General features: G+C 43.9%; 1 protein-coding gene across 1 annotated transcript in view; it reads left to right on the plus strand.

The window, feature by feature from the left end:
- Positions 1–9,157, plus strand: part of ACLY (ATP citrate lyase) — a 58,249-nt gene extending 49,092 nt beyond the window's left edge. The window contains exons 20-29 of the mRNA XM_066626847.1: positions 207–317; positions 775–902; positions 2,591–2,684; positions 3,157–3,311; positions 3,659–3,809; positions 4,187–4,330; positions 4,462–4,575; positions 6,024–6,106; positions 7,791–7,867; positions 8,838–9,157. Coding sequence (XP_066482944.1) covers positions 207–317; positions 775–902; positions 2,591–2,684; positions 3,157–3,311; positions 3,659–3,809; positions 4,187–4,330; positions 4,462–4,575; positions 6,024–6,106; positions 7,791–7,867; positions 8,838–8,932 — 1,152 coding nt within the window. The 3' untranslated portion in view covers positions 8,933–9,157. The remainder of the gene's footprint in view (positions 1–206; positions 318–774; positions 903–2,590; positions 2,685–3,156; positions 3,312–3,658; positions 3,810–4,186; positions 4,331–4,461; positions 4,576–6,023; positions 6,107–7,790; positions 7,868–8,837) is intronic.
- Positions 9,158–11,769: the final 2,612 nt, after the last annotated feature.

An 11,769-nucleotide genomic window follows, 5' to 3' on the forward strand; every position in this document is an offset into this window, starting at 1 on the left:
TCTTGTGTGGAAAAACAATATGCAATTTTTTTAAAAAAAAATTGCATAGAACTGAAACCCCTGATAAGTCTCTTGGTGATCCTGTTAGCACTTTTGTCCATGCTTGTATGAAAGTGGGATGGATTTGGTACAACCTGTGCCTCCTTTTTTTAAGAGAGCATTGTGCACATATAGATTTTGTATTAAAATTTGGCTCCCTCTTGTAGATTGGAGGAACAGAGGAGTATAAGATCTGCAGGGGGGTTAAAGAAGGCCGCATTAGTAAGCCTGTTGTCTGTTGGTGCATTGGGACCTGTGCTACGATGTTCTCTTCAGAGGTGAGTGGTGTGGGCATGGAGGTTTTTTTGTGGATTTAACGATGAGTGTTGTTAGATCCTGGTTTCTAAAATTTGGGACGAAATTCCTCAAAATGAAGAACCAAGAGGGACAAAAGATCCTAGATGTGAGACAATGGCAAAACTGTAGCATTGGGAGACCTTTGGGTACTCTGTGAGAAAATGAGGTTGAAGAACAGCCTCTTCTGCTGTTGGTGCAAAGTGAATGCAGCTGCAGTACCTGGCACAAGTTTTTTGCAAGTCTTAGTCTTGGGAGCAGAATCAGTAGGCAGGTAAATAAGAAATGCAGGCAATTTGCAAAATGTTGCATTAAATTTCTTTAAAGTTTGCATAAGTCTTGTGCAGAAATGAGATTTTAAGTACAGGTTTTTTTTCATTTTTACAAATGGTAAACCAATCTTGCTGAAGGCCCCATTCTGCTTCTAATCTTGCTTAACAGGTACAGTTTGGCCATGCTGGAGCATGTGCCAATCAGGCATCTGAAACTGCTGTGGCCAAGAACCAAGCACTGAAGGAAGTGGGTGTCTATGTACCCAGGAGTTTTGATGAGCTGGGTGATGTGATTCAGTAAGTGGAATGAGGGAGGCATTGCTGCATTTTTGTCTATCATTTTATTTTAGACTTGCTGAGGAGGGTGGCCTGAGCTCTTGAAAGCAAATATTAACAGCTTCAGATTCTGAGCTACAGGGACAGGTCAAAAGAAAAGAGTCCATGGTGGATATCCTCAGTTTGTTGCCACAGTGAGTGGGTTGGTGCCTTTTGGCAAGGGGTGGTGAGTGAGCTTTGACTGCACTCATTGGAGGTGTCCTGGATATCTTAACTGAACATGACAAAGCCCTGCATTTTCCTTTTCCACTCAAAGTGAGGGGGGAAGTGCAGGGAGGAGTCGCCATGCTCAGCCAAGGCACCTTGAACACTTTGGCCCAACAGCTGAGCCCTGTGCTTTCCTCTCTCTATGTTTACATTCCTAACCCACATTTCTTCCTTGAAGTACTCAAAACTTGAAAGTTTGGATTTCGATAGTCTTCCTTGTGTTGAGACCATGACAAAGTCCTGCCTTTCATCCCTCCCTGATCAAAGTTGTTCAAAAATAAATTCAGAATGTAGTTTCTGGCCTAATTCTTAGATCAGGGGTGCTCACACTTTTTTGGCCACACTTACCTGGGAGTAAGCCCCATTGAGTACAATGGGCCTTACTCCCGGCGTTTCCTCCCAGAGGCACCTGAAGGGGGGGGTCGGCACTTCCCGGTCTACCGGTAGATCGCGATCCACCTATTGAGCACCCCTGTCTTAGATCATTAATCCTACCACCACCTGTGACCTGTATTTGCAGGGTGGCCCCCGATATCTTCAGATTCTCCTATCTGCAGATGCGGGAAGGCCCCACCCCCATCCTCGAGGGTGAAGAGAGCTGCACTTATCTCCCAACTGTATTCTGAGCCCCACAGAGTCCACGCGCATCCACCTGCAGCTTCTGCAGGCCTCGGAATGACTGTTTAAAGTAAAAAAGCTTCTGCGGGCCTCTATATGCCTTAGGAGGCATTAAAAACGTCACTTCCAGTTTTTCGTTAAAACCAGAAGTAGCTTTTTTGTCATTCTGAGGCCCGCAGAAGCCGTGGGCAGAAGCACATGGCCTCTGTGGGACTCGGATTACACTCCAGAGGCAAGGGGAGCACAATTCTCCTTCCCTTGAAGGGTGGGTGTGGGGCATCTCCAGTACCTGCAGTTTTACGTAACCATGAGGGATTCAGGAACGGAACACCCATGGATACCAGGGTATGCCTGTACATCATCTCCATGTGCTTATGATCCCATGGAAGACAGTATCCAAAATCAAGCTGTGTAAAGGTCCTTCTTAGTTTGCAGACAGCCACTCTTAGCAACTATTGGCATGGCTGTAGGAAAATTCAGAACAATGAGGAGAAGAAAAGACTTTGTAAAAGTAGTGAGCTTGAATTATTGTGGTCAAACTGAGGATTTCTCTGTTGGCAGAGAACAGTGCAGGAAACCAATACATGCTTTTGTATGTAGGCTGGATCTCATGCCAACACTGCACATGCAGCCACAGTGTCTACAACTGCATGTGTAAACATACATTGGAGGGAGCTGTGCCTCATTCTCTCCATGACAAAATCCAGGCTTACTCAATGTCAGCTAAGATGGAGTTAGGAGAGACTGCGTGGGTTCATCACATGTTTACCAGGTAAAGCTATATCCCATCTTCTACATTATCTCTTTTCTTTCCTTTCTGTTAGGTCTGTGTATGAGGATCTGGTTTCCAAAGGAGTGATTGAGCCGGCCCAGGAAGTGCCTCCCCCTACTGTGCCAATGGATTACTCGTGGGCAAGAGTAAGTTTGCTTTTTTCTGACTGGTTAATTAAAGAACTGGAAGGTATTCCAAGGGGTGTGTGTAATTGGATATTCTGAGACGTTTGTTCAGAGTTCTGTGTAAACTGAAAGTTTGCATCAGCTAATTATTAATGTGGTGTTTTTTTTAATATCTAAATTCTTCTCTGTGTGGCTAAAAGTTCAGAGTTTCATGAAGAGCATCATTCCTTCTGCTAATGTATTTGAACTGAATGGCTGGGGTAGGGCTAGATAGAGTGTGTGTGTCTGTCTTTTAGACAGTCAAATTGGAAACTCAGTTCTCTCTGAACTAGACCAGCTTGTGCCTCAACTGTACTGCTTCAATCTGCAGCCTGGGTCTTACACAAGTGAATGGTTGACATGTGCAAAATCATTCTCTTTACATAGAAAGTTAGCCATATCTGGGAGAACAGCAAGAACCAGGTCAGAGTCTGTATTCTCTTTGGTTATTTAGGAGCTTGGTTTGATCCGGAAACCAGCTTCCTTTATGACAAGCATCTGCGATGAGCGAGGCCAGGAGCTGATCTATGCTGGCATGCCTATCACCGAGGTCTTCAAGGAAGAGATGGGAATCGGTGGTGTCCTGGGTCTGTTGTGGTTCCAGAGAAGGTAAAGGCACTTGTGGATAGCAGGGTTGTTTCCATGGTGGCATTGGAGAGTAAGATATATGTTGACAGAGTACAACCTTTTTGGCGGTGCCTTTAAACTTTTGGAACTAGTGTCCTAACAAGACCTGTTGGAATTCCACTCTGGTAAAAGGCATGGACCTTCTGTTATACAAAATATTTTAATTCTTCCTGTTTCAAAGCTATTAAAATGTCTAATGCGTAGTTTTTATGATGCTTGAATAAGTGATTGGCTTACAGTTCTGTTGTGTTTTTTGTAAGCCATCTCTGAGTTGAAAAAGGATCAGGTATCACACTTAAGAGAAACACATACAATATTTGATTTACCAGGTTACCCAAGTACGCCTGCCACTTCATAGAGATGTGCTTGATGGTGACGGCGGATCACGGGCCAGCTGTGTCAGGAGCCCACAACACTATTGTCTGTGCAAGAGCTGGGAAAGACCTTGTCTCTAGTCTTACCTCTGGCCTGCTCACCATTGTAAGTATTTAAGAATAACTGAGCTGGAATGGCTCTGGAGGCTTTCTTCTGAGCTGCAGCACCTTCAGCTTTTGCAGCCAGCCACGCCATGCAAATCATGACACTTGGCTCAATCCAGAAGCATAGCTGGGGGGGGCAGTAAGTATGACAGGCTCTGCAGTGCGCTGTGTAAGCAGCCCCTTCCCCGCTGTCAGATCCATTTGGAGTGGTGATGGCAAACTGGGGAGTAGCTCCTCCCCAATTGGTTGCATCAGACAGCTGCACTTGCATAGCTCTGTCTGACGTGAGTGGGAGGAGCAACCCATCCAATGAAACCATCCATCTGTTGCCAAAAAAGGACTTATGGTTAAGCTCTACATTTGTTTGCTGATTATTAGGGAGATCGGTTTGGTGGCGCTCTGGATGCGGCAGCAAAGATGTTCAGCAAAGCATTTGACAGTGGCATCATCCCAATGGAGTTTGTGAACAAGATGAAGAAAGAAGGGAAGCTGATCATGGGCATTGGCCACCGAGTGAAATCGGTAAATGGCTGAAAGCGTCTGGTGGGAAGAAGGGCAAACTACTTTGCCTCCAAACAGGAGACTGGCTCATCCATTCAGGCTGCTTATTGTTTCAAAGTATTTGATGGTTCTCCTTTGCTGTAATTTTGTAGATCAATAACCCAGATATGAGAGTTCAAATCCTCAAAGACTATGTGAAGCAGCATTTCCCTGCAACGCCTCTTCTGGACTACGCCCTGGAAGTGGAAAAAATTACTACTTCTAAGGTAGCTTCTGTTTTATCTTTTGGCATTCTAATATTAATGTGTCAGGCTTTCCCCTGCCCTGTTGCTTTGGGGAGAGATCAGCTATGTAACTTGTCCACAAACGTTATTGATCCAGCAGTTTAATTTACTAGCCCAGTTTTTTTACTAGCCCACCTGTCTGTACATTCTTATGCATAGTTATTTGTAGCTTGCATATGGCCTGAAAGGGTCTGGACAGGATGGGGCAACCATTTATTTCATCTTCAGAAGGTTTCCTGCTTGACTACTTGCAGTGTACCATAGCTTTTACCAAGTGAGTGGCTGTTTACAAGCTTGTATAGTGTAAATACGGTAGATGTCTGGACACAAAAAAGGCTTGGGACATAAATATCTGCCAGTGGTTTCTCTAGCGGCCCAATAAATAATCACAGGGCAATTTTCATTGGAAAAATGGCCTAATAGTTACTTTATTAGCAAAAACAGTAAAGTACCATCTCTTTTGACCTGCCATGGCTCTCCAGGATTCTGTGTAGATACCTTTCCAAGTTCTGCTACCTGACATCTCTTTAACTGTACATGCAAAGGAATGAACCTGATAACCATATGTACAGCATTTATCCCTGGTATGACCCTCCTTTGGCAGCGTACAGCAAGTCCTCCTTTAAAGTTGCTTTGTTATAAAGCTGATGAGAAAAAAAATTGATTCCTGGCTGGGGCTGCTTCGAATTTGCATATTAGAAGTTAGAAGCAGAATTAGTTCTAATTATTCTAGTAATTCTATTAGAATATTAGAAGTGTTTTGGGTCTTTGTTTAGAAGTTTGTTGGTGATTTTGTGATCAGAAATCAGCCTATGGTAAAATTGGTTTCATTATAAGTTTCACTTAAAGTTCCAGTTTCCAAGAACTTATTGACAAATTTGAATGAGGACTTGCTGTACTTGTTTTGGATACTCTGGGGTCTACACAACATAAACTCCAGAATACTACAGTGTACTTCCCACCGGGAGCTATGCAGTACTTGGGATCTCTTTAAAGGCTCTTTTCTTCCTTCTCACCCCCCTCCCCAGTTCCAGAATAGGTGCTTGGGGCAGAGGCATCACTAGAGGGGGGGGGAGGGGGGTTTTGCAGAGAGCCTCCCTGCAACGTGCAAGCAGCTTCTCCCCCTCCCCTTTGGAGCCATGTGGGCAGGGGGAATGCAGGCGAATGGCTCACAAGGGAAGGGGGAGGAGCTGCTTGCACGCTGCAGGGAGGCTCTCTGCAAAACCTAGTGCACCGCCTCCCCTCTAGCGAAGCCAGTGGCTTGGGGTTTAACATTGCCTCATAAACATCCTTATCTAGAAGCATTGGTTAACAAAAACCTTGTAGATTTTCTCTGAATATGACCAACTGAATACAAGTTCCCATCCCATTGCTACAGTCTTCTGGAGGAAGAAACTTGATGCTTCCACTTCTTTTCCCCCTACTTTCAGAAACCTAACCTCATTCTGAATGTTGATGGATTTATTGGTGTGGCCTTCGTTGATGTTCTCAGGAACTGTGGCTCTTTTACAAGGTGAGCCACCAATTATTCAGCTAGGTTTATGTGACATCTTTAAAGTTAGGTTATGCTTCCTGTTCAAAGGGGGACAACTGTCCCCAGCATGTCTGGATCTAATTGCGATCAAGGAAATCAATAAGAAGATGCTGAAATTTGGTGATAGAGGACATGTGCATAGTCAAAGTTCAGTCTGCAATTTTTCAGTTGATCTTTTCATTTTCTTAGCTATGGGCAGGGCTATGTGAGTCTTGTTTCTATAGTAAAATGGGAGACACACAGGATGTAACATGGGTACAGAGTTCAGCAACCTAAGAGCACCTTCTATTAAGCAAGTTTCTAGTACAGTCTCTTGGTATCTGCAGGGGATTGTTGGCGGCCCCCCCCCCCGTAGATACAGAGTGCCATGGATGCCGATGTCCAGCACACAGTTGCTTTCCTGATGGACGCACTGGGTTCTCCGGAGGTCACGCTGGACTGCGACCCACTTCATGGGCCTCCCCAGGTCTCTAAAAAGCTCCCAGATGTGACTTCCAGTTCACACTTGCAACTTCTAGTTATGTCCTTTAAAGGTTTTGACCTTTAAACCCCTATGGTAAACTGCTCTGGGCCAGGATATCTTAGAGACCACCTACTCCCGTACAATCCGGCTCGCCATCTCAGGTCATCAGAGCAGGCCTTTTTGCAAGTGCAGCCACCCAAGGAGGTCTGGGGGGCAGCTGCAAGAAATAGGGCCTTCTCGGTAGTGGCACCAACATTATGGAACTCCCTTCCCCTTGACTTGAGAATGGCTCCCTCTCTTGAGAGCTTTCGGCGAAGCCTGAAAACACTGTTGTTTAAAGAAGCCTTCTGATTTCTGGCCTTCTTAACTTTTTTATACATCTTTTAGTTTTACAGGCTTGATTCCTCGGTGATCTGCTCTTTTACTCTTTTAATCTGACTACTGTTTTTATGGCCCTGTAGTGTGTTTTTAAATGTTTTTATCTGCTTGTATTAATGTTTTTAAAATCTATTGTTTTTTTAATATGTTGTTAGCCGCCCTGGGTCCCGTTAGGGAGAAGGGCGGGATAAAAATAAAGTTTTATTATTATTATGTCCAGAACATGTTCTAAAGTCCATGGAATGGGCCACAGGTGTCCCCAGGCCTTGGAACACCCTCTGAATGTGACTGGATGTCGCATATGTGAACTGGAAGTCATGTCTAGAGATGTCGGATTGAGATTCTGTCTGGGAGGAGAGCATGTCATATTTGACAATAGCCTGTCTCTTTATCTTGTATTATGTGAACCAGAGGTCTGCAATATGCAGCTGACAAGCTGAAGCCGAGCTATTCCATCTGCTCTGAGCGTGGGAGGATGGAGGCCAGAATGTGAAGCCAGATTGGAATGAAACACCTGAATGTAGTGGTTCTTGAAAGAAAGAACCTTATTTCAAATTGTAAAAATCCCTATTTAATAAGGGATTTAAATAAAGCCTGCCTATGTAAACCGCCTTGAATAAAGTCTTGAATAAAGACCAAGAAAGGCGGTATATAAATACCTGTTATTATTATATGTATGGAATAGGATATGGACTTTTATGAGACTCTTGTTTGTGGTGTTTCTTGAGCCTGCCTTTTGAATAGAGAGGAAAAAGCTCTTACTTGGGGGTGGGGGGCAGGCAGGTGTCTGCATATTTTTGATCTGTTTTCCTTTTACTGTAGGGAAGAAGCGGATGAATATATTGACATTGGTGCCCTCAATGGCATTTTCGTGCTTGGCAGAAGTATGGGCTTCATTGGTAAGTCTTGAGTGCAAGACCTTTCTCCATTAGGCAGGAAGGCTCATCTGTTTTTCCGATCCAGCTGTCACTGCTGAATGAGTCAGTTGCCCTGCCTTGTGTCCCCCTAGATGAGGAATGGACAACTGGCAGCCCAAAGACCCTATGATTTTATCTAACCATGATCCTAATAAATATATATATTGCTCCCAATAAAGGAAGGCAGCAGTGTTACAACTGAAAAAGAAATGGTCAAAGAGTTCTTTGTTTAAATGTTCTGCCATTTCAATCGCATCCTTGGAAAGCCAAAAGACCCCAGAAATTCATTGCTCATGTGGCTCTTTGAAAGCACTCATTCCTCATTTTCCTCAGCCAAAAACCTTATGCCATCCAAGCTCATGTGCTCTTTAGCTGCAAAATTTTTATTGCTAGACTCTGCGAACTTTATACACCTTGCCCTTTCATGAAGGATATCCTTGAATTGTCCCACCCAAAAAATATCCAGCGAGTAGAGCAGCCCCTAGAAACTGAAATTGACTAGTCTTCTCTATAGATCAGCTCTAGCTGTGTCACCTGGTTGTAACCCATTCCCCCCCAATATCTCCTATGGCTTATGGCTGATTCAAATTTGCAACACCCTTGCAACCGTTGTGGCATAGGAAGACACCCACACAAAGAGAACAGCAGGAGGCAATCTTCGTTGCCATCCCAATAGTTGTTGCACCAGTAAGTAGTTGTGTTGAGGGTTTTCACCCCTTGAATAGCAGCTCCTGCACCACTGGGTTGGTACATTTAGCCCCGTTCTGCCCAGCCTACAGGTGTACACAATTGATCCCTGTTACAAATATGCAGCATTGGGCAGAAATTGCTTAAGGAAGCAAATTTCAATGTCTACCCCTGGACTCCTTTTACAGGAAAAGAGAGAGAGCACTTTGTGACTTGTAGGTTGAGTCCTAGAGGGATGTATTCATTAACAACCCTTTAATTTCAGGACATTACCTGGACCAGAAGAGATTGAAGCAGGGCCTCTACCGTCACCCTTGGGATGACATCTCCTACGTCTTACCGGAGCATATGACTATGTGATCACCAAAGGGAGCAGAATGAGTTGCCTTTACAGGAGGCCAGCACAGGCATTACTTGACTATATATGCCTTGGCTGTTGATGTATAGAAACTGAGAACTGACTGGGCTGAAGTTCTGTACAAGGCAGCCTTTTATCAGTCTAGAAGTGGATTCTCTAACAAGAAACCAAAACTCCCCATGCTATTACCTGCTGTATTTAAAATATATAAAAGCAGTTGCACTGTCTTTGCCTGCTCTTTTGTGTGTTTTTAGTTTTCTCCCCCCTTTTCTGTAGTGTTTTCTGACCAAATTTTAATGTATTTTATTTTGATCCATGATGTCATTAGATTTGAGGAAGCAGAGAGAATGTGTGTCACTGAGCCTCTGTTACCAAAACCTTAATGTTTGTCTTCACACACTGTATAATTTTGTGATACATTTTGTCTGTCCCCTCTGTATTGTCATTGTTGTAGTCTGATTGTATTCCTGGTCAGAGGGACCACTGGTGATTTAATAAGCCATTCAGAGTTTGGTGTGGTGATTTTAAAATTGGTTACATAAGCTCCTGTTCAAAACTGTGAAACTTAGTTGTATTCAAATTCTTGTATTTATGCAGCTCATAATTTTACATCTCAACAAAACAAAAACCCCAGACCTACCATTCTTGCAAAGGCTGGCCTGCAGCTGTATCTGTGTGCACAAAACACATCTCGTCTCTGAACTCCTAACTTGGATCCACAATACTCAGTGCTTCATTTGTCTCTGTATTATTCTTAACCTGTCTCAAATAAATAATACAATAATGTTACCTTACCTGAATGTGACTTTTTGTGCATGCAGCTTTCAAAGGAATTTCCCTCCTTAAATCTGCAAATTCCCTATTTTTCTTAATTTTATTTCTTATAATACCTTTTTTCTGCCCTTTGAAGGGCCCAAACTCATCCAACATTCCAGCACTGATGTAGCCAGTCTTGCGCTGCATGGGGGGCGGGCAGTCAGATGCTTCCTCAAGGTTAGGGAATGCCTTTTACCTTACCTCTGGGGTGTATTGTGACTGCATCAGTGCTGGAAAGTTGCATAAGATTGGGACCCTTTGAGTCTGTGCCAAAACTCCCACAAACATTTCTGCCATCCCCTACCTTATTTTGGGGCATAGACCACACTTTCTGGCATTTGATTATCAAAATGAGGAGTGCTGCAACTTTCAAATGGGCCAAACTATCTTAAACTCACAGCTGTATGGTTTCAGAGCTGGAATGTGAAAGATACTTACCTTACACATTTGCTGCACAGATTACAAACCAGAAGTATTTCCCTCTTTTATTGTAGCTAGAGTGGCAGATGAACCAAATTCACAAGTCCCATTAAACTAAATGGGAATGATACAGTGAACTGTAAAGCACTGGTTCCCAACCTGTGGTCCAGGAACCACAGGTGGTCTGCAGAACTGTGAGAAGTGGTCTGCAAAGTCTCAGGAATAAAAAAGATTGCCTTTGATCCCTTCCACTATGCTCCCCCATGGACCACCAGAGAAGGCAGGGAATGAATTGCCCGCAGCCAGCAACAAAAGTAGCAACCCACAAATCTTCACTATAAATAATACATCTAATAACTAATCCCTAACTTTCACAAATTTAATTGAATTTTATGTGTGAAGGGGTGGAGGTAACATGCAGGGCCCATGAGAAAGGGGTACAATCTCACCCAGACTTGCTGTATACATCGGATGCTGTAGCTGCCGCAAGCCATATATGGTGGGCCAAGGAATGCATACACTGTCAAATCCAGGAGGAAACTGGCCTGCTACAGTAGCTCTTTAGCTTGTGGATCTGCTTACCATGAAGGAGTGTATCAAGGACACAGTTGGGGAACTAGAGCTGCTGCAGAAGTATGTTTTGGTATGCACAGGACACTTTCCATTCTAGTGTGAGCCTAAATATGATTTTTTTCTGCCATGATTTTCTATATTTTAAAATTTTTTAGAGACTTGGGCCTGTGTTTGGTTTTCTATATTACTGTATCTAACTGCTGCCACTGTGTGGGCAGGTAGACCTCTGCCCTGTTTTGCCCCATGTTCTGCCCATCCCCATAGCTGCCCTTTCCATCTCTGTTTCACCCCCTCCCCTTTAAGAAGGGGCCCAAAAGAAACATGGTAAAATTCTGCTTGGAGGCCCTGGTTGCATGTTGTCCATGCCAATTCCAATTTTTGTCTCTGGTCCATAGGCTCCTAAAGGTGGAAAACCACTGCTGTAAAGGATTGCCCAATTTCACATTCTGGTATCCATTCCAGAATGGCAGCTTCACATATGTGTTTCCTAGACTAGTTGGGAGTGATACAAAGCTTTCTCCAGTTCTGCGTACCAGTCCTCACCTAAATTGGAAGAGTAAAAACTCCCTGAACACAGTCAACTGTTCACTGTCCAAACTACTATTAAGATCACAAAAGAACTGAATAGGAGAAAGCTGACTTTGTGGCTGAAGGCATCTACATTAGGGCAGCAAGGCACTTGTAAGGGGAATGATCCAGATATAAAAGAACTTTTTGACACTATACCATTACCTAGGCCAGTGTTTCTCAGTTATGAGCCAATTTCAGGTGGGTAGCACCTTGCTCAGCTGCCATTGAAAATACAGAGCTGAAAATACAGGGTACAGAGCTGGTGGGCAGTGCAGGTTCCCAATGGGGGAGAGACATGGTACATTGCCCTGAATAGGTGGGATTTCGGCTGTGTCGGTTTTTTCAGCTTTTGCACTAGTTTGTGAAAACTGCTTGGAATGCAGCAGATGGGGCTGTTTCCCCAGAATACCCTTCTTCACCTGGAGCAAGGACTGGAATGTGGGTTCTACTTCTGCAGAAG

Source organism: Tiliqua scincoides, chromosome 5, assembly GCF_035046505.1.
Source record: "Tiliqua scincoides isolate rTilSci1 chromosome 5, rTilSci1.hap2, whole genome shotgun sequence".
NCBI lineage: Eukaryota > Metazoa > Chordata > Lepidosauria > Squamata > Scincidae > Tiliqua > Tiliqua scincoides.